This window comes from Sus scrofa, chromosome 4, assembly GCF_054392235.1.
Source record: "Sus scrofa isolate SSC_HxYL_T2T_F1_AM1 chromosome 4, Sscrofa_HxYL_maternal_Yorkshire_Landrace_v2.0, whole genome shotgun sequence".
NCBI lineage: Eukaryota > Metazoa > Chordata > Mammalia > Artiodactyla > Suidae > Sus > Sus scrofa.
Window position 1 is genome coordinate 10482380 of NC_139386.1, and position 21984 is coordinate 10504363.

The following is a 21984-nucleotide window of genomic DNA, read 5'->3' on the forward strand; positions in this document are numbered from 1 at the left end:
GGCTTCCGGGGGAATAAGGACCACCGGTCATCGTCCTTGAAGTTGTGGGTCCATCATGGAATGACTTAAAATGCACAAAGCCCTCGTCATCAGAAGCTTTCTGGTAATATACTTTGAAGTAGCCCATGCTCTGAAAAGAGAGGTGAATGGTGCTATTTAATTTTCCACAATCAGTTGACACTTAACTGAGTACTCTTCCCTTTTTTAAAATTGTGTATGTGGTGTTTGGTTGTATCTGTTTAGGAACTGGGGTCATGAAGATTTGGGAAGAAAAAAGAAATCTAGTTAACCCCTTCCACATTCCACTATGCATGGTGTCTAAAGAATCCTTAAGGTTGTCATAAGAGATGTCTCCAGTTCAGTGAAGAAACTTGAAACTGGAGTTCCCGCTGTGGCTCAGCAGGTGAAGAACCCGACGTAGTGCCCGTGAGGCTGCAGGTTCCATCCTTGGCCTCACTCGGTGAGGCGTGAGCTGCCCTGTAGATGGCAGAAGTGGCTCAGATCTGGCTTTGGTGTGGCATAGGCAGGCAGCGACAGCTCCGACTCGACCCCTAGCCCAGGGACTTCATGTGCCTCGGCTGAAAGCTCTTATTATGCATAATCAGCTTGGGCCGGGGAAGTTCTTCCTTACCTCTGGCTCAGATCTGCTGCAGTATGAGTGCCGTTTCTTCTTGGCCTGTGCGGATGGGAAACGGCTGCCTAACCTTCGCTGATAATAACCCTTCACATACTTGCAGACAGCGATTAAGCTACTCTCTGGCCTCTTTCCTCTGACTAAATAATGCCTTTAAACAAGCTTCAAAGTTCCCATTTTCCACTCCTTTAATCATCTCGCGATCTTCCCAAAGCTTTTAGGTATGGTTGCCAAATTGGAGCATGAGTCTGCAGAATCTCGCCATTTAGCTGGGGTCGCTTCCTTCCCAGTCTGTCACGTGTCGGTGCCACTCATGTGGGACATCCAGCCGTTTTATCAACACCCAAAAAGATGCAGGCTGATAGTTCTATTTGCAGTGGACCCCAGCAAGGGTTTCTGTTGCAGCTGCTGGTTTGGAGTCTGAGGTCTTTATCAACCCAAACTCCAGGTCTGTCCTAAGAGAAACGTGCAGGCCCACGACCTCCTGCCCCCGCCCCAGGGTTGGCAGCCAGCCTCTGGGACAGGAATCCATTCCTGAGCACTGTTTCCTTTTAGGCAAAACTTCTGCCCGAGACTTTTTACTTCTGGTTTCCATGTCTAAGTCACACGTGTGTGCAAAGACCATGAAATCCCTGGGCCTATCTTGGTCCCTCCCCCAAGAGAGGCTGCCCTGGGCCAGATAGACTCGGGGCAGGGGGTTTGCTTTCTGTGTCTCATCTCCTTGAAGCCACAGAGGAAGGTAAAGAAAAATGAGTTCCTGTCGTGGCTCAGTGGTTAACGAATCCGACTAGGAACCATGAGGTTGCGAGTTCAATCCCTGGCCTTGCTCAGTGGGTTAAGGATCTGGCATTGCCATGAGCTGTGGTGTAGGTCACAGATGAGGCTACAGCTGCAATTTGACCCCTAGCCTGGGAACCTCCATATGCCATGGGTGCGGCCCTAGAAAAGACAAAAAAAAAAAAGTAGAAATGAAGCATCCATGCCCCTCACGAGAATGAGGGGCAGTGTGGTGTCGAAATGACCTTGACCGCGCGCCGTCTCTGTGGTTACATGTAGGCCCCGAGGCACTGATGGGGCCTCTCCCTGCCACCTGCCTCCCCCTCTGTTTTCCCTAAAGTTTATGTTGGTTGGGTGGAAACGCTCCAGGCAGGGAGATCTTCAGAGTCGTGACTGTCACTGGGGGCAGGTCATGGGCCTGACCAAAGAGTTCGTTGCTTATTTCTGCAGACTTCAAGCGAAGTCCACCCCTGGAACTGAGGCGCCTCATGCCTCAGCAGTGCCTTCCAGAAGCTGGCATTAGCCATTGGCAGAGTGTGACCTTGGACAGATGCAGGCAGGAGGGCAAGAAAAAGAGTTCTGACCAGGAAGATGGTGTGGCGAGACCCCTTGTGGGCAACGCCGACATTGGCGTGAACAGCTAGATGTTGTGTGAATCCGTATGAATTATCTGTGTGTGACCAGGAGATTGGCTGAAAAGCAAGAGGAGGTCCTTACGGTATCTTCCCTCTCTCCAGATTGTGAGGCTTGTTAAGCCGTGTCTCACAAGCGATAATTGTCCCCGCGCTTTGGGGAGAATGAATGGAAGTTTCATGTTACAGTCAAAATTCATGGGTACCTGGGACATCAGGTTTGGGGTGAATGGTTACAGGGGTCATTTTGAGTGAATGAAGGAAGCACACCCAGCACCATTTCCCGGTGAGATGCAGCAATGGACGTGCCGGCTGTTGGCGCTCAGGTACGTGCAGGTTCCAGAAAGGCACGTCGCCGCGGCTCAGAGCTGGTCTTCGTTGGAAGCGAGACGATGCTCTGACTCATCACCAGGATGTTTATGCACAGTTGAAAGACACTTCTTAGGCCACCTAACATTTTCTTCCCCTCTTTAATGAGATTCAGAATCAAAGTCACGCATGATCCTGCCCGCCTGCCGTCCTGCGCTGGGCCTCAGGGCAGCGGCAGTGCCAATGTAACGCTCCCCTTCCTCTCCCATCCAGTCCAACAGGCAGCCAGCGAAGCTGAACCTTCTCACCTGTCAGGTGAAACCGAACGCCGAGGACAAGAAGTCTTTTGACCTGATATCACGTGAGTCCTTTTTCTCCCCAAGTCAGGAGCCAGGTATTGTGGGTTCTGGCTCTGCCCATCTCCACTCTCCAGGTGGAAGCCTCAGCTTCCCCAGGCAGAGCTCCTTGCTGTGCTGCTCATGCAGCCCCGGGAAGAGGCCTCGACCTCTGCTCAGATCCTGCGTGCAGGTGGGGAGGCGTTACGGGCTCAGAGCTGACCCACCCTAGACCAGACTCTCGATGCGACCCCTAAACCAGGCCGGCTCTTGACCAGGAGCACAGCTTTAGCCCCTTGGAGGGATTTTTCTAAGCACATTCCCATGTCTCTCCTACATCTGCTGAATCTCAGTCTTTGGCGTGAGGTCCAGAAACAGGTATTGGTTTTAGAAGTCCCGGACGATTCTGACATGTACCTGTGGTTCAGAAGTGCCGACAGAGATTTGACAGTGCAGGTGTGCCGCTGGATCAGTACAGCTGATTTGCCTGGAGTTTTATCCTTACAAAGTTTGAGCTCTTAGAGGAAAAGTCATTCCTTTGCTTGCAAGCAGAATCGCCTTCAGACTTTGTGAGTCCGTGAGACAGTACCACTCACCGTCTTATCCTCGGGTCAGAGTGTGCTTTCCTCTTGATGCGGGTGCATGAGGATCCGCCTCTCCCCCAGCGGACAGCCCGAGTTCTCAGCCTTCAGAGCGAGGGGAGATTGGTTTCCTCTGGGCTGGCTCCCTGTGCTTTCACTGACCCCATGGGCACTCAGAGTAGCTGAGTGGACGTCTCTATAAAGGAAGAGGATGGCATTGCCAATGACGTGACTCACAGATGTTGAAATCCTGCAACACTGACCTCCCTTCTCTATAAAGCCTTTCAGGACAGGCCAGCAGCCTGCATACATGACCTGTGTGTACAGCACAGAAACACCTTCCTGCCCCTCGAAATCCTTCTGATACCGTCCTGTGAGTGGAAGGACGGTCCCCGCCCCAAAGTCGGGATCAGTCGGGAGACCCTCTGGGTGGCGTCTCCGCTGGATTCCGCAGCACCTATTGAAGTTCAGATTCCCGTGGTTTTTATGACCCAGGGCTTTCTTTAATTGATGAGAAAAAATATGAAAAGTTGGAACTAGGACTTCAGAAAGCTAAAAATGTGATCATTTTTAGGCCCTTTATCCTGTTCAATAAACATCTGATCTGTGCCTGGTGCTTTATGTCCATTACAGGTAACCCTCACCAAAGCCCCGTCAGTTTCCTATTTTACAGACGAAACTGAGACTCAGAGGTTCTGAGACTTGCATGAGGTCTCACAGCAGGAAGGCAGGCATCAGCCAGGACTCGGGCGCTCTGGACTCTCCCAGGGTCCCAGGGGGTGTGGGGGCAGCGGGCTGACCCAGAGCAGCCACGTGCTGAGTGGCTGGTAAGCAAAGGTGGCAACTCAGTGGAAGTCGGACCTCAAGATGTGGGCGCATTCTAGCACATGCCAGAATTTAAAGAAGAGTCCCTCCCCCCAAGTCTACTGACCCAAACGATCCAAGTTACACTGCTCCTCCCTCACCTGGTAGCAGCTGGAGGGTACCCTCCTGGAAGGGCTGAGCCCTTCTGCCCTGAAGCCTGATCCAGCGAGAGAGGACCTGGCCAGGATATACCTGCTTGTCAGGGCGGCCCTGTGAGTTATGAATCATTAAAGAAGTGCTGGGTGTTTATTACATGGTGTTTGCAGCTATTTTGTTGTTTTTCAGAAAAGCAGTATTGACAATGTGAATCATGTAACTGCCATAGCAAAATGATGCAAAAATAAAATTAAAGTCCTGCTTTCAATGTGTGCACCTCTCCCCCAGGAACTTTGAAAAATTGCCTTGTACCTGAAGATATTATTGCTTTCTGAGGTTTCACTTTTTTCTGTTTCTTTCCTGTATTTTAGATAATAGGACGTATCACTTTCAGGCGGAAGATGAGCAGGACTACGTGGCGTAAGTAGTTTGGACATAACAACATGGTGCCTTCACGTGAAAAAGTACTTCTCTGTCCTGTATAATAAACCTTAAAGTTTTCTTTTCTTTTTTTTTTTTTTTTTTTAAACCACGCCTGGTGGTTCCACGTGCTTGTTCCTGACCTCTGGGCCTTCACATGTGTCTCCTGTCTCTGGGGTACTCAGTAAACTCCATGCCCCCTTCAAGGCTCTGCTCAAGCCCCACCTCGCTGGGAGCTTTGCTTCCTCCCGCCAGGTCCCCCCAGGTCCCCTGCCTCGGTCTGCGAGCCCTGGAGCCTCCTGACCAGCAGTGTGCCTTCTTCCTCTCTAATCCATCATCTGCTCTTCGGAGGCCTTGACTCGGAGCAATTCACCTTTGGGGCCGTGGGTCTGGGATTCTCTCCGAGGGCTGGTGGTGGTGAGGGCCGACGTGGTTGGGACGTCGGAGGTCATGGCGCCCTACGGGGACCATGTTCCTTTTCGTGTAATTTGCACGGAGGGGGCTTCACTGCCTCCCCGGGTTACTTCCTCATGGGAAAGTGTTCATCGAATTGAACGGAGAAACCCTTTCTCGTCTTGCCGAGGAAGGAGGCAGGTACAGCAGAGAGAGCAGCTGCACATTTGAAGTCAGGCAGCCTGGCGTTCTAGTTCAGAATCTGCCCGTTAGTGGCTTTTTGACCTTGGAGAGAGCATCGCATCTCAGCCTTCTTGTCCATAAGATGGATTAGGGCCCTACTTGCAGGATTTTGAGGCTCGAGATAAAATGTGTAAAGCTTGTACAGTTCCAATTTTTTTTAACTCCTGTAAACTCAAAGTAACTTTTTTTAAAAATATTAAAACACAGTTATGCACTATTTCATTACTTATACTTTTTTGTATGCCTGTTACTTTCAAGTAACTTAAAGTTTTTTAAAGAATTTTCAGGGAGTTCCCGTTGCGGCTCAGTGGTAACCCAGCTAGTATCCGTGAGGATGAGGGTTCAATCCCTGACCTTGCTCAGTGCGTTAAAGGATCTGGTGTTGCCATAAGCTGTGGTATAGGTCACAGATGCGGCTCGGATCCGGTGTGGCTGTGGCTGTGGTGTAGGCTGGCAGCTGTAACTCTGATTCGACCCCTAGCCCAGGAACTTCCATAGCTGCAGGTGCAGCTCTAAAAAAAAAAAAAGTTTTTGCTTTGATTCTTGGCCCTTTTGAAATAGCCATTCCACCAAATTTGAATTATTCCTCCAGAAAGTGAATTGTCCTTTAAATATGTATTTTTGGATAATCATGGCAAACTTTTTTTTTCTTTGTCATGAATTCTCAAGTAAAGAGGCACATGTGGCCTAAGGGAAGAACTCTGAGAAAAGGGCTTAGCAGAACTGTTTTGTCTTCAGGTCTGTTGCCAGTCCTGCTGTAGGGCCTTGGGCAAGTCACTTAGTCTCTCTAGGCTTCTGTTTCTTCTTCTCTAAAGCATTATAAACCCCGACTCAGAGGCTTGTTGGAGGGTTATATTTCAAAAATTAGAAGTTCTTCGCACCTAGTAGATGCTGGTCATTCCTGCAGCCGAAATATCAGAATATCTAAAGAAAGCAAGACAGACTGCAGTCAAGCGAAAACTGCGGTATCAGCACTGCTGCTGCTGCTAAGATGCACAGTGGTGCACCCTGTGGAACCCAGATTCTTGAGTTGTTTTTAATCAAACAATTTCAGGTTTCCAGCTTGAGGCTAAATGATAGAAAAAAATATTATTTAACTTAAAAGTAGTAAATGCCTCCCACCCTCCCCCCATCCTAGACAGTTAGTTTTGAGCTGTTAGGTTTCTGCCTCACAGCAGAGAAGCTAGGCTGTGCGGGGGTCGCTCACAGCACAGTGAAGGTGGGCGCCACCTAGAGGAAAAGGTGCGACTAATTTAGCTTTTTTTTCCTCGTGAAATACAACTCGATATAGATTTGGACAGTTGTAGGAAAGTGGAGGGTCAAGCATTCCATCTGTTTCTCCTACAGAAAATCCCTCAGAAACAACTTGTATTAACATTTGGGTGAATTTCTTTCTAGCCTTTTCCCAAACAAAATATGTAATTCACAAATACATTTAAATTTGAGGTAATATCACATTTTTCTCTGTTATTTCACAAAACATTATATTGTCAGCCTTTTCCAAGTGTCATCCAAAAAGTAGTTAAAAACTTAAATCTCATTATCTGGCTAACTACACACTTTGTGGTTATTTCAGGCTTTGTTAATCAACCCTCTGTTGTTGGTATTGAGGTGGTTTTATGCATAGATGGGTCGCAAAGGGTTATTGGGTACGTGTTGTGGTCATACATATATATATAATCTAAATCCTACACTTTTCATATTATAAATGCCAGCATGTTTCCATGTTAATGTACCTTTTTCATAAGCATGAGTTTTTATGGCTGCTGATAAAATATCCCTCCATTTTCTTTTTTTTTTTCTCCCCCCCCCCCCCCAGGGTGGCACCTGTGGCTTTTGAAAGTTCCCAGGTTAGGGGTCCAATCAGAACCACAGCTGCCGGCCTACACCACAGTCACAGCAACACCAGATCCAAGCCACAGCTGCGACATACACCACAGCTCACAGCAATGCCGGATCCTTAACCCACTGAGCACAGCCAGGGATCGAACCCTCAACCTCATGGTTCCTAGTTCATTACCATTGAACCACGACAGGAGCTGCCATTTTCACTTTTAAGGAAACATGGACTTCCAGAAAACAGATGCCGTTTGCCTAACTCTTTCCTGCCTCCTGTTCCTTTCTCATCTGTTCTTTCTCATCCTTGCATTGCTGAGTCCCCCTCACTCTGGCGTGACTTTATTCTGTCCGCGTGTATCCACACAAGCCCCCTCATCGGCTCCTGTCCTCCCTCTCAGGCTCTCCCGGGTTCTGTTTTGCATTCTCTGACTCGCTTTCGTTTTGCCTCATTTTATTGCTATGAGGGAGTCTCCTTTGCAGGTTCTGGATGAAAATGGGTTTTTACCATAGCCAGGCTCTTACGTCTCCTTCCTCCTGTTTTTGACGACAGGTGGATCTCCGTGCTGACGAACAGCAAAGAGGAGGCCCTGACCATGGCCTTCCGTGGAGAGCAGAGCACCGGGGAGAACAGCCTGGAAGACCTGACGAAAGCCATCATCGAGGACGTCCAGCGGCTCCCGGGGAACGAGGTCTGCTGCGACTGTGGCTCGTCAGGTACTCGCCCCCAGCCTTGAGCCGGCTTGGTAAACATTCCTCCTCTTCCTGTAGGATATACGTGAGCGCGTTAGTTTAAAGCCTCATCTGCTCGTGGACACGGACGCACACCCAACACGTCTTCCCCACGTGAATGGTCCCACCAGTGGGTGCTTTGACCCACGCCGTTTGCTCTGCCTGGAAACCTCCCACTTGCTGTCCCTGCGTGGTCTCCTGCCAGGATGCTGCCTTTCCTGTAAGGTCTGGTGAAATAAGCAGCGTGGACCGCTGGGAGAGGGCACTGCACATGGAGCCCATCGTCCTGGTTGTGAATCCCCAGTCTGCCCCTCACAGCCTGGCCGACCTCATGCCAAGTCACTCTACTCATCTGAGCTTCCGCTTTCTCATCCTAAAAGCAGGATAGCGGGCCGCAGCTCTTAGAAGGACTGGATGAAACGGCGGGTGTGAAATTGGCTGGTCCATGCCGCATTTCTTCCTCTCTGCTCATTGATCCCTGTCCAACCTCTGTATCACATTTTTTTGGTCACTTTTTTGCAGATTTCTGTTCTCAGATGGCATCTATGTTACTTGGATGTTGACAGTAGCTAAGATTTACTCAGTGCTTACATTATAATAAGGATTACTCTCGTTGTGTGGCTGCTATTACTGAATCCTCACAGAAGCTCTCTGAGCAAGAAAACTAATATTATCCCCATTTCACAGATGAGGAAACTGAGGGACTCAGAAGTCGAGGGACTTGCCTGAGGTCACACATCTAGTAGGGTCAGAACCTCAGGCAAACCTGGTCTCAAACATGATGATGCAATGTCTTGATGTTTCACTTGTGCCAGTGGACTCCTGTCTACAAGCCGTGAGCATCTCAGAGGCAGGTCTGACGGTCCTGCTTCCATGTACGTGTGTGAGAGGGACTCTCGGTGTCAGGACATGGCAGGTGTGTGGTACGAGACAGGGCAGAGGAGCAGAAAATACTCAGGTATTAACCAGTCTGAAGGAAGCCTTGCCGCAGAGAGAGAACCCTGGACGGTTTTAGTGCCATAGAAATACTTGTTCCCGCTGTGCTGCGGCCCTTGGAGGTTGTAGAAAAAGCTGTCTTATTACCAAGAGGTGCTCGTGGAGAAGCCGTGAGCAGGGTAGTGGGTTAAGGCGAGTGGTGGCTGGGAGTCAGGGCGGCTGCAGAGCCCCGTCTGCCTTCCGTCCTTCGGAGTCAGGAATAGAGCAGCCCGCGAGGAGCCCTGCTCTCGGCGCCTCCGGGTGTGTCCTGGAAAATAAAGCACTTAATTTTTTTTTTTTTTTTGTCTTTTTTTGCTATTTCTTTGGGCCGCTCCCGCGGCATATGGAGGCTCCCAGGCTAGGGGTTGCATCAGAGCTGTAGCCACCGGCCTACACCAGAGCCACAGCAACGCGGGATCCGAGCCGCGTCTGCAACCTACACCACAGCTCACGGCAACGCCGGATCGTTAACCCACTGAGCAAGGGCAGGGATCAAACCCGCAACCTCATGGTTCCTAGTCGGATTCGTTAACCACTGCGCCATGGCGGGAACTCCAAAGCACTTAATTTTGTTTTCGGTTCAATATTGAAGGGATTTTGCGTTTTTAATTTGCGGTATCACACTCTTTCCTCTCTAACAAGTGATTCGTTTTTTGCAGTAGCCCCTAGGCGAAACTGCTAGCATCCATTTCTTCCATTTAAATCTCCCCCTTGGAGTTTTTAACAAACTTTACTACCATTTTAGCTTCCACTAAAATTAGCTATCTTGTCTTCCGAATCCTTTCCACAGAACCCACCTGGCTTTCAACCAACTTGGGTATTCTGACGTGTATAGAATGTTCCGGCATCCATAGGGAAATGGGGGTTCATATTTCTCGCATTCAGTCTTTGGAACTAGACAAATTAGGAACTTCTGAACTCTTGGTAAGTAGTGACCTGTCATGCATATCTTTAATGTATTGCTTTGGGGTTTTTTGTTTCTGCTGAGTACAAAGAATTTTAATTCCTGAACTCAGTGAATTTGCATAGATGTTTAAAATGTAAATAATGTGGTTTGTACTGTTGACTGTTTCTGTGTTTCCTGCTTGAAGAACTGGCAAATCATACATTTCTGTAATTCAACTAAACTTTGCTTCTGAGAGGCTTTTTCAAAGTTGCTATTATTCTTTTGGAATTCGTTTTTTTATGATCCACTGTTAGAGCAGTAAGGGAGTTAAATATTGAACTCACATGTTAACCTTATCTGGTGACTTGGGTTATTAAAAATACTGACTAGGGAGTTCCTGTCGTGGCTAAGCAGTAACGAATCCCACTAGAATGCATGAAGATGTGGGTTCGATCCCTGGCCTTGCCTAGTGGTTAAGGATCCAGCGTTGCCATGAGCTGTGGTGTAGGTCGCAGAGGCAGCTCAGATCCCGGCTTTGCTGTGGCTGTGATCTAGGCTGGTGGCAACAGCTCCGACTGGACCCCTAGCCTAGGAATTTCCATATGCTGGGGTGCAGCCCTGAAAAGACAATCAATAACGCTAAAGAGTTTTCCTTTGTTTTTAGTGTTTGTACATTTATAAAAGTACACGTGAATTGAGAGTGGCCTTTTAGCTCCTATTATAAAAACCAACCATTCCTTATCCCATAACGTCCGTAGGTGGCAAGGAAAAGAGGTGTGCGCTTGTGGGGCTTATCTTCATGAGAGGAGCCCTCTTCAGGTCCAGGATAAGGACGAAAAGGCCTGTTGGGCATCTCCTTCAGTGCCTCGTGGCCATCAGCCCGGTCTTGTGTAATTGGACCCTGGAGCATTGTGAGAGGTCTTGATACTAAGGGGGAAAGGGTTTGAAGTAAAATAGGGCTTTCCTGGAACGGGAGGCTCCTGAGCAGAACCCGAGCCACCCTGGGGCTCAGGACATCGCCAGCCTTGTCTGCGGAAACCTACCCAGAGTCGGGGCAGTTAGTCGCCCAGCCAGCAGCCTTTGTCATCTGAGCAGCCGTTAAGCAATGAAGATCGGTCTTCTGATGCACGAGTCCCTTGATTTGGAAAATATCATACCGAGACACGGCTCCCTATTTCACCTGAGGATTATAGAGCAAAGGCTCAGACCTCATACCCAAAACATTCCTCTTCGGTATGAAAATGGCATCAGCCCATCTCCTTGACTTGTGTAAATGAAACCCAGTTTGACAACTAAAAATAAGAAGAATGATTCCTAAACACTCACTGTGTGACAAACCCAGGAGACCTGGAGTTCCCATTATGGCGCAGCGGAAACAAGACTGACTAGTATCATGAAGACATGGGTTTGATCCCTGACCTGGCTCAGTGGGTCAGGGATCCAGCGTTGCCGTGAGCTGCGGAGCAGGTCACAGACGCGGCTCAGATCCCAAGTTGCTGTAACCGTGCTGTAGGCTGGCAGCTGCAGCTCCAGTTCAACCCCACCTAGCATATGGAGGTTCCCAGACTAGGGATCAAATCAGAGCTACAGCTGCCGGCCTATGCCAGAGCCACAGCAACACAGGATCCCTGACCCACTAAGCGAGGCCAGGGATCAAACCCACAACCTCATGGTTACCAGTCGGATTGATTTCCACTGCGCCACAACAGGAGGTCCCACATGAATGTTTCTTAAACTTTGCATTGGTCCCCAGATTACCTGAATGACCCAGAGCCCTTCAGGGCAAATTTTTTGCTTGAACCCAGAAGCAAAATGCTTCCTAGGGCCACTTCATTAATTGCCTGGAGCATCATAATTTACACCCCAAACACAGAGAAATCTTCCGGGAGTTCCCGTGTGGCACAGCGTGTTAAGGATCCAGCATTATCACTGCAGCGGCTTAGGTCCCTGCTATGGCAAGGGCTTGGCCGATGACTAAATAATTCTTTTTTACCCAGTAAATCTGCATCTCTTAAAAATGAGTGGGTGACGGGAGTTGAAAACTCATTGCTGTTCATTAAGCATGTCACCTGTATTCGTATGTGGAACCTGCTCTGTCTGATCTCAGGTCGTGTGTGTGTCCACATCCTATTCTGGTCTAGCATTTATCGCATTGTGTTTGTGCACATTTATTGCTTTTCTCATCCGTGGTTTCACTGGTCCATGAGCTCCTACAGGAGCGAATGCGGTTTACCCCTCTCTGTGTTTCCAGCACTCAGCAGCTCAGTGCCTGGCACACAGTACATGCTCAGTAAGTTATCTGTTGACTAGATGGATGGGTGGTTTGTGTTCTGAGTCCAATGAGGGGAAATGGGTATTCAGAAATCTCAAAAGCAGATAAAAAGAAACTTGTTAACTAGTCGTCAGGAGTTTGCTATATTGTGTTTTGTTTATGTTACAGCTGGCCAAGAATGTAGGAAACAATAGTTTTAATGATATTATGGAAGCAAATTTACCCAGCCCCTCACCAAAACCCACCCCTTCAAGTGATATGTAAGTACTTCTAATATACTGATTTCTTTACCATGCTATACTTACTCTTCTACCCTTCCAACAACTTCTCAGTGGCTAGAGTATTCTCCCCCACCACCAGAGGAAACCTCATTATGATAAAAAAAAACAAAGTATTTTGAAGTCTACTTCTAAATGTATCTGTTCATTTCACCATCACCTTCCCCCTGGGTCGCTGAGGCTGCTCTGTGGTGGATGAATCTTCATATAAGGACAGTTATCTCTTAATCATCACATGTTGTGAAAAATAAGAGACATGCAGAAGCAGCAGGAGATTCCCGTCAGGTTGGCAAAAATCCAAACGTTTCACAGCCCACTCAGCCAGACTGTGGGAAAACAGACATCTCTCCTGTGTTGTTGCTGGGAGTGCAAATGGTGCACAGTCCATGGGGAGCAGATTGGCTGTATTTGTCGCAGTGATAGATTTATTTACCCTGACTCAGCAACCCCCCTTCTGGGAAGGTATTCCTGTCCTGTAAGAGAGAAAGATTGAGAAGAAAGCAAGTATCTACCTACAGACATAGAATTAAATCGTCTATGGCGTGACCACACCACAGAACACCTTGCAGATGTGAAAAGGAGGAAGGAAGCTTCTTCCGGCCCGAGTTGGGGCCGTCTCTAGGATCACTGTCAGGTGAAACCAGCACATGCCTTTGGGGCAGGGGAGGGCACAGGCGTGGGAACGCGTGCCCCCCGCCCCCCACCCCAGACACACTTCCAAACCTGGGAACCGAATTTCCAGCTCATCTGCTGATTAATCCCTCATTTTTGAACTCTCGCTACTTCTTATCTGGGACTCAGACACCAAATAGATCTGGAGAGTGAAGGATACATAAACGTGTATTTATTTGATCTTGGGTTTGCTTGAACAAACACCGGCAAATACCCAGAAAACTAGGAACAGTGCTACTCTGGGGTGGACAGAGGTATGGGACCCTTTAATAAACCATTTTTGATATCATTTTTATTGTTATGTGAATCTTTAAACCTGTTCAAAGAGGTTTACATTGAATTTACACTTTAAAATTTTATTTATCTTTTTTTGTCTTTTGTCTTTTTAGGGCCATACTGCGGCATATGGGGGTTCCCAGGCTAGGGGGCTAATCAGAGCTATAGCTGCCGGCCTACGCCACAGCCAGAGCAACATCAGATGTGAGCCACTTCTGCTACCTGCACCACAGCTCATGGATCCTTACCCACTGGGCGAGGCCAGGAATTGAACCCACAACCTCATGGTTGCTAGGGAGATTCGTTTCCACTGCACCCTGACTGGAAGTCCTGGACTTTCAAATTTTAAATGCTATGGGCGAATAGGAGAGAGGAGCACACAGGAAATGAGAAAGTAACTAACTTCACGTGGTCAGTGTTAGGAAGAAGGCATAACAGAATGAAGGGTTAATACGTAGGGAGCCAGGGAGCATCTGAGAACCTGGCATTTGAGTTGGGAGCTAGACAATACGGAGTCTGGGCATGGAGAAGTGGCCAGGCAGGCGGGCAGGAAGTGTAGATGCCCCAAGGAGGGGCAGGCCTGGCATGTTCTCATAATAACAAGAAGGCAGGTGTGGCTGGAGAGAGCTGAGCGAGGAGAATGCTGGGAATGCCACGCGAAGCAGACGGCTGGACACGTAGGGCCATGGAGGTCATGGGACATTTCCTGCTTAGTATGATCAGGAGGTTTCAAACAAAGGAAGGACATGATAATTTAGGTTTTAAAAGGATCCTTGTAGCTCAGTGGTTCTCAACAGGGGCCGCTTGGCAGTGTCTGGAGACATTACATCCTTATGACTTGGGCAGGTGCCCAGGCATCCAGTGGGTAGAAACCACCGAGCATCCTCCAGGGCTCAGGGTCCCTGTCCATGGCAGAGGGTTATCCAGCCAGAACATCAGTTGGGCAGAGGTTGAGAAACCCAGCCATGGCTGGTGAGCAAAGGACAGACTGGGGGCAGAGAGCGTGGAAACAGACTGAAGAGAAACCTTAGTCCAGCTCCATTGAGAAAGGTAGATTGAACGAAGGTGGTAGCAGTGGAGGAGGTGAAAAGTAGTGGAATTCTCAAGGTGTTGCAGAGGGAGAACCACCAGGACTTGCTCATCAGTCTGAATATGGAATGTTTAAGGAAATTTTCATTGGCGTGCCCCTGGTGGCTCAGTGGTTAACAAACCTGACTAGTATCCATGAGGAAGCGGGTTCGATCCTGGCCTCGCTCAGTGGGTCGGGGATCCATCGTTGCTGTGAGCAGTGGTGTAGGTCGCAGACGCAGCTTGGATCCCCCCGTTGTTGTGGCTGTGGTGTGGGCCGGTGGCTACAGCTCCGATTAGACCCCTAGCCTGGGAACCTCCATATGCCATGGTTGTGGCCCTAAATAGACAAAAGACCAAAAAAAATAATAATAATAATAATTGTCAAGGTGATGCACAAGTTTTTTGTCCTGAACATCTAGGTAAATGGCCAGTACCTGAGCCAGAGTGGGTAGGAAGGACTGGCTGGGTTTGGTGGGGAACGAAAAGGGAAAGTTGTCTTTCGTCTAAAACTCTGGCATCCAGGCTTTCAGACGAGTGTGTTTTCCACCCCCCCTATGGCCCCATGTAACTGGATGTAACTGGACAGAGACAACTCTGAGCGCCCAGAAAGGGAAACACATCCTGCCCGGTGACAGCTCAGACACCTGCCGCAGCCGTAGATGGGAGACCCGGGCTCGGCGGCGAACTTCAGGGCGACCCACGGCAGATCCCCAGTGCCCTGCACCTCTCCTGCCTGGTTACCGGGCAGCATCTGCGTGATACTTCCGGTGACGGGAGCCCCTGCAGACCTTGCTGCAGCTTCATGCGTAGAAACGGCTGTCTCAGACCTGCCTCCCTGACTTTCCGCCACTGATCCTAGTCCTACCGCCTGGACAACCATAAAAAGGAAGCTTTGAGATAAACCCGTAGCCGGGCATCACTCTTTGTGCCATAGCTGTGCTCTTGCTTCCCTGGAAGGTAGTCAGTAAGGCAGTCTGAGGACTACGATTTTACAGGTGATAAAACTGAGGCATAGTGGGAGTTCCCGTCGTGGTGCAGTGGTTAACGAATCCGACTAGGAACCATGAGGTTGCGGGTTCGGTCCCTGCCCTTGCTCAGTGGGTTAACGATCCGGCGTTGCCATGAGCTGTGGTGTAGGTTGCAGATGCGGCTTGGATCCCGCGTTGCTGTGGCTCTGGCGTAGGCCGGTGGCTACAGCTCCGATTCAACCCCTAGCCTGGGAACCTCCATGTGCCGCGGGAGCGGCCCAAGAAATAGCAACAACAACAACAACAACAAAAAAAAGACAAAAGACAAAAAAAAAAAAAACTGAGGCATAGTGAGAGCTAACGTGGCCCTGGGTTACATAGATAGCAAGTGGTATCAGGCTGAATTAAGCCAGTTCTTAAGTGTGATGCTCCATCTACCACATAGTAGCTACCTGTCAAACTTTATGTAAGTCCTTGCAGGAATTCTCAGAAGTGGGCGTGGGCCGTCCTTTCAGTCTCTGGAAGTCTTCCAACTCATCATGCTAAGGCCCTTCTAGAAGGACTTTGCACTAAGCATGAAGAACACTCTTAAGTGTACAGTCTTGGTTACTGAGCAGAATCTGCAAGTCCCCAAAGGCTTTGTGACGCTATCAACCAGCTCCACTCTCTGCTGCCAACCCAAATTGAAAGAAAAAGGCATCAGCACAACTTTAAACGTGTGGCCTGGCTGTGGGATGTGAGAAACAGCAGGAATGGCTGGAATGGTTATTTCTGAACAAAAAAAAATTATGTCCCGTGAATTAGAGCCCTCTTGGAAAGAAGAAAACACCTCTTAGGTGCTAGGTGTCCTTTAATTCAAAATATACCAGTGAGTTATTATCCTGTTTTCAGATTGAAGAAAAAAAAAAAAAAAAGCTGAAATTCGTGAAGATTAAGTAGTTGATCCCAGGTTATACTTGTAGCTTGCTATAGGACTAGGATTTGAACCCAAAATAAATGCATTGTCTTTTATTAATTGGCTTGTGTAATTGGGAAATTCAAAAGGGGAGTTCAGGTATAGCTGGATCCAGGACGTCATACAGTATCATCTAGACCCTAGCTTGCTCTCCGGACTCTTGTCACTCGTTCCCTCTGAGCCAGCATTCATTGTCAGGCCACTTTGGTCATAGACTCATCTCTACAGCTGGGAGATAGGCCCAGACCCACCAGAACCACTTGAAATGAAGTGGAGAAGGGGTGAATCCTGAAGAGAAGGAGATTCGCCCTAGGCCCACTGGGGCTTCAGGCGTGTTGTCCATGGCAGGAAACACTTACATCTCTGTCCTTCCAGAGCTTGCGTGTGCCTTTGGGAGGGGCTTCAGTGACAGCCTTGCTGAGCCCCAGTTTCCTATCAGCTGCTTCATTCTGTCTCTCCTGGAATAAACTGGGTCTGAACTTGGTTTGCTGGAATGTTGAAGAGAAGTGTCTCTTAATTAAAGTAGCTCTTCCCAAGAGAACACTATTCATCAGGGAAAAAAATGTAAATCTTTGCTCTTGGAAAATGAGTCTTACTTGGTCTTGCTCTATTTTAGGACCGTACGGAAAGAATATATCACTGCAAAGTATGTAGATCATAGATTTTCACGGAAGACCTGTTCATCTTCATCAGCTAAACTGAATGAGTTGCTTGAGGCCATCAAATCCAGGGACTTACTTGCACTAATTCAAGTCTATGCAGAGGGGGTAGAGCTGATGGAACCGCTGCTGGAACCCGGACAGGTACAGCTCCACTGAAATCAGGATGAGGGGAGCGCAGAAAATCAGTTGAGAGTGCCTCATTTTATTGAAACACTATAGCATGACGTTGTGATCAAGTGACCGCATCTAAATCAGAACAACTTGGGGGTACAGGGGGGTCACTGTTTGGGGGCCGCTGACGCAGACGAAGCCTATCTGAGCACCCTGTTTATACCGACCTTTCCTTAGGAGCTCGGGGAGACGGCCCTCCACCTTGCCGTCCGAACTGCAGACCAGACGTCTCTCCACTTGGTTGACTTCCTTGTCCAGAACTGGTATGGTCTTTGTTTTCTCTGAATGTGCCTTGTAAGTAACCACACCCCAGCCCTGTGGCTGGCCTAGAAAGGCGCAGGCAGGCTTTTTCCGTAAAGAGCCTCTGCAAGCCACGAGGTGTCTGCCGCAGCCATTCAGCCTTCCCATCGTAGTGTGAGAACAGCCACAGTCCCTTCGTGAACAGGTGAGCTGGCCATGCCTCAGTAAAACTTTATTTACAGAAGTGAGCAGAGGGCTCCGAGTGGCTCACGGGCCGCAGTTTGTCAGTTCTCGGCTTAGTTAAATGTAAAACCCTATCTCTGGGTCCAAAACTTGCTGCCTTAAGGAACACTATTGAAGCAGAGGTGATTTAACAGCCCAAGCTTTTATTGTTCATAGCCTTTTATAAGATGTCAGTGTGTGTCGCTGACACAGCGGCTAAATCAAACTTAGGACGTATTAAAAGGAGAATAACATTGAACTCAGGAGGCTTACTGGGCAGTTCTGTGAGCCACAAATTAGGAGAAGGACCTGGGGCTCCTCCAAAGGAGAGTGATCAAAATAAGGGGATTTGAACTCACATATGGCGAACGGTGCCTGGACATAAGCCAGGTTGTACAAATGCTCAGCCTCTTCTGTGGAGGTGCTTCGGTGTCACGGGTAAAACCACTGGCTCCAGAGACACTGCCTGTGTTCAAATCCCTGCTCCATCCTCTGTGTCTTGATAATCCCAAAACAAGCACTTTCTCCTCCCTATACCTGTTCTCATCTAAAAATACCTACTCTTGGAGTTCCCGTCGTGGCTCAGTGGTTAATGAATCCGACTAGGAACCATGAGGTTGCAGGTTTGATCCCTGACCTTGCTCAGTGGGTTAAAGATCTGGCGTTGCCGTGAGCTGTGGTGTAGGCCGGCGGCTGCAGCTCCGATTCGACCCCTAGCCTGGGAACCTCCATTTGCTGCAGGTGTTGCCCTGGAGAAGACCAAAAAAAAAAAAAAATATATATATATATATATATATATGTGTGTGTGTGTGTATGTATACATATACCTATTCTATCAGATGGATATAGGGATCAAATGAGTTAAGAGTTCCCTGGTGGTCTAGCAGTTAGGACTCAGTGCTTTTACTGCCATGGCCCAGGTTCAGTCCCTGGTCTGGGAACTGAGATTCCCACATCAAGCCACTGCACACCATGGCCAAAATAAAATACTTTTTAAAAAAGATTAAATGAGCTAATACATGTAAGAAACGTGTATCTGTCCCACACGTAGTAGATGCTGAATAAATGCAGGCTGTTACACGTTGCTTAGAAACTTAGGTGTCGTCTTAAAGATATCCCTGTCTCTGCTTATAAGAATTAGGTCTCAAATTTAACTCAGTTATTAGCACAGAAAAGAAAAATGGTGAATCTTAAGTTGTAGAGCAAGTCATTTTTTTTCCTAATGTCTTCCTCTTTCAGTGGAAACCTAGACAAGCAGACAGCGCTGGGGAATACAGCTCTGCACTACTGTAGTATGTACGGCAAACCTGAGTGCTTGAAGCTGCTTCTCCGGAGCAAGCCCACTGTGGACGTGGGTAAGTGGGGCTGAGGTCTGTGAATAACCGCAGTGAGCATGTTTGATTGGCTGCAACTGAGACACGCCTGTTCCACTGCAATGTGAGTCTTGTTCTTTGGCTGTTCAAGATGTGTCTTAGCTAATCATGCGAATGTATTCCTCTCATTTTAGTTAACCAGGCTGGAGAGACTGCCCTGGACATAGCAAAGAGACTGAAAGCCACCCAGTGCGAGGATCTGGTAAGCAGCGTGGGAGTGAGAGGGGGCTTAGACCACCTGCCTTAAAACAGCCTTCTCGAAACCACAACTGGAAATGAAAGAAGCAGGGTTTTTTTTTTTTGGTTTTTTTTTTAATGCCTGCACCCGCAATATATGGAAGTTCCTGGGCCAAGGATTGAATCCCAGCCACGGCTGCCACCTGCACCACAGCTGTGGCAATGCTGGATCCTTTAACCCACAGCTCCTGGCTGGGAATCGAACCCACACTGCCACAGTTGGGTTCTTAACCCACTTTGCCGCAGCGGGAACTCTTTTTTTTTTTTTTTTTTAACATTGGCTAAAGAAATCCAGACAAGCACTAAGACTATATTTGGAAAAAAATAGTACGGTGATAACATTTGTCGTCTACATGTCTTTTGAGTCGAGTTAGAGTGTTGCAGCTGAAAGACATTTGGGAGTTCTCAGACCAGACGGATTGGTGGATTGAGGTCCTGCTTTTTATTTGCTAGACCATTAGTCTGTAGCTTAACAGTAAAGAATTGTTGGAGGAGCCAGTTCCAAAAATAGGGCAGGTATAGGTGAGGGTGTCGTGGTTTTCTGAATGTCCCCCTCCCCATCCTTATCTACCACTCACCTCCCGACCCCGCTTGGCCTTGCTTGTAACTGCATGGAGCACGGTTCTCTGATCCGCTGGAAACAGGGCAATGGGAAAGATAAGTCGCGTTCCCTGGGGATTCTGCCGAGGGCCCGGGCCAGGCACAGCCGTGGTCCCCCTTTATTCTTAGAAGAACCCTTTGAGGAAGTGGGCCTTCTCCCTGCCCCGTTTTAAGACTAAGAAAGTGGGCCACATGTTGAACTGGGATTGTCATTAAAGGCCTGTCTCTCATGCTTCACTTACTCTGATTTTTCCTTCCAGCCAGGAATTTGCCTTTTTAAGAATCTTGGGGGGCGGGGGGTGGCTTTTCTTTTTTTTTTCTTTTTTTTTTTAGGGCCGCACCAGCGTCATAGGGAGCTTCCCAGCCTAGGGGTTAAAACGGAGCTGCAGCTGTTGGCCCACCCCACAGCCACAGCAGTGGGAGACCCAAGCGAGCCTGCAACCCACACCACAGCTCACAGCGATGCCAGATCCTTAACCCACTGAGCAAGGCCAGGGATCGAACCCATGTCCTCCTGGACTCGTCACATTTGTTACCGCTGAGCCAGGACAGGAACTCCTGAGGCTCGTTTTAATATTAGCAAGAAAGCTTTGAATTTTGGAGAGACGTCAAGTTATCAAAGTTAAAAAGGCTCCACCTATCATTTTTGCAGTTCCTCTTACGTCTGTCCAGCAGCAATCCCACTTGTATAATCAACGTTTTGCCCACACTACAGCTACTGGTGATGACTCTGAAGCCAGGCGTAAGGTGGGATTTGCCGTTTGTGTACTATCAAGGTCTGACATTTAAATTAAACTAGTTACGTCTGCTCGTACTTTCAGCTTTCCCAGGCTAAATCTGGAAAGTTCAATCCACACGTGCACGTAGAGTATGAGTGGAATCTCCGACAGGAGGAGATGGACGAAAGCGACGATGATCTGGACGACAAGGTGAGTGTCAGTGACGCCTCTGAGCCCCTAAACGCTTCTTCCTGTGCCTACACCCAGCAGATGAGATCCTTTCCTTCTGAGACGGGTTTTGGTCCCAGGGCCTGATTCACCAGGGCCGTTTTCCTTGTTTTCGATGCTTACTAGGCGCCCCTTAGTAGCCCTCGAATCGGGCAGGGTTCTCCAGAGAAATCAACCAGTCGGGGTGGGGGGGTGTGTGTAGAGACTCAGAAATCTGCTTTCAGGAATCGGCCCCTGTGATGACGGGACCGGCAAGTCCAAAATACACAGAGCAGGCCAGCCGGCTGGAGATTCCGGCAGGAGTTGAGGGTGCAGTCCTGAGCGTGGGAACAGAATGCCGCCTTCTTTCTGCGGCCGGGGTGGGGGCGGGGGGCCTCAGTCTTTTGAGCCCATCAACGAAGTAAATGAGGCCCACCAGTTTTACTCGAAATCTAAGCTAAATGGTCATCACATCTAAGAAATACCTTCACAGCAACATCTAGACTCGTGTTTGACCAAACGCTTGTGCAGCATAGCCTAGCCCCGTCGACATATAAAATTACCCTTCAAAAATCTAGTAAATGAAAAGTTGTCACTGATTATTTGAATATGGACTAGGCGACAGTCAGCCCGTGTGTTACCTCAGATCATCTTTACCCAAAGCCCACTGGGGTGTTGCTTATTGCCCCCCCCGCCGCCCCCCCACAGAGGAGAAAACTGACACACAGGGAATTTTTACTGTTTATCTAACGTCTCATAGCGAGTAAAGACGATCTTGGGTGTCAATCCCAGTTCCATGTGACTCTGTCACAGCTCATGCTTATTTACCTCCAAGGGTTCATGCAGGCATTTTTGCATCAGCTGGTGAGCACCTGCACAAGGTATGTGCCAAGGGCCATTGCCGAGCTCTCTGCAGGACCTGGTGGCTCTCGATGCCACTGAGGGTTCCAGCTGGGAAGTTGCATGGGTGCTGATGCCGTCAGGAGCACACTCCAGCAGTCCCTTGTCAGTGGTTGATGGTGTTCAGAGTCCACGAGGTTGGGTGGGACCCTCGGGTCTGAGTCATCAGCCTTAGGTCTCCGTCACCACCCCGGGCGTGGGGGAGCTTCCTGCCCAAGAGGATGTGAAATGAGGAGAGAGCCGAGGAGAGAACTTCGGCATCAAAGAGGCAGAAGAGTGAACGCACCCGAGTGCTCAGATGCTGGTGAACGTGCCCTGCCCAGAGGCAGTGTTTGCAGATCAAAGGTTAAATCTGTGACCTGATGCTTCTGAATACTGGGACCCCAAGCAGCAGGTCCCTGGCAGGGCCCTGGCAGTGTCAGGAGAACCCAAAGGGTGGGTCCTCTCT

At 48.8% G+C, this 21984-nt stretch overlaps 1 protein-coding gene across 14 annotated transcripts in view; it reads left to right on the forward strand.

Moving 5' to 3' along the window:
• The window catches only part of ASAP1 (ArfGAP with SH3 domain, ankyrin repeat and PH domain 1), a 344867-nt gene that overhangs the window by 293703 nt on the left and 29180 nt on the right, over positions 1 to 21984 (forward strand). For 12 of the 14 annotated variants that reach the window (XM_021088909.2, XM_021088918.2, XM_085021651.1 and 9 more), the window contains 10 exons: positions 2626 to 2713; positions 4600 to 4648; positions 7674 to 7837; positions 9618 to 9751; positions 12154 to 12245; positions 16822 to 17008; positions 17216 to 17301; positions 18740 to 18855; positions 19008 to 19075; positions 20532 to 20639. In XM_021088909.2, coding sequence (XP_020944568.1) covers positions 2626 to 2713; positions 4600 to 4648; positions 7674 to 7837; positions 9618 to 9751; positions 12154 to 12245; positions 16822 to 17008; positions 17216 to 17301; positions 18740 to 18855; positions 19008 to 19075; positions 20532 to 20639 — 1092 coding nt within the window. Of the gene's footprint in view, positions 1 to 2625; positions 2714 to 4599; positions 4649 to 7673; positions 7838 to 7891; positions 9108 to 9346; positions 9752 to 12153; positions 12246 to 16821; positions 17009 to 17215; positions 17302 to 18739; positions 18856 to 19007; positions 19076 to 20531; positions 20640 to 21984 lie in introns of those variants that run through there. The other 2 variants (XM_085021661.1, XM_085021660.1) reach the window with 2 other exon arrangements.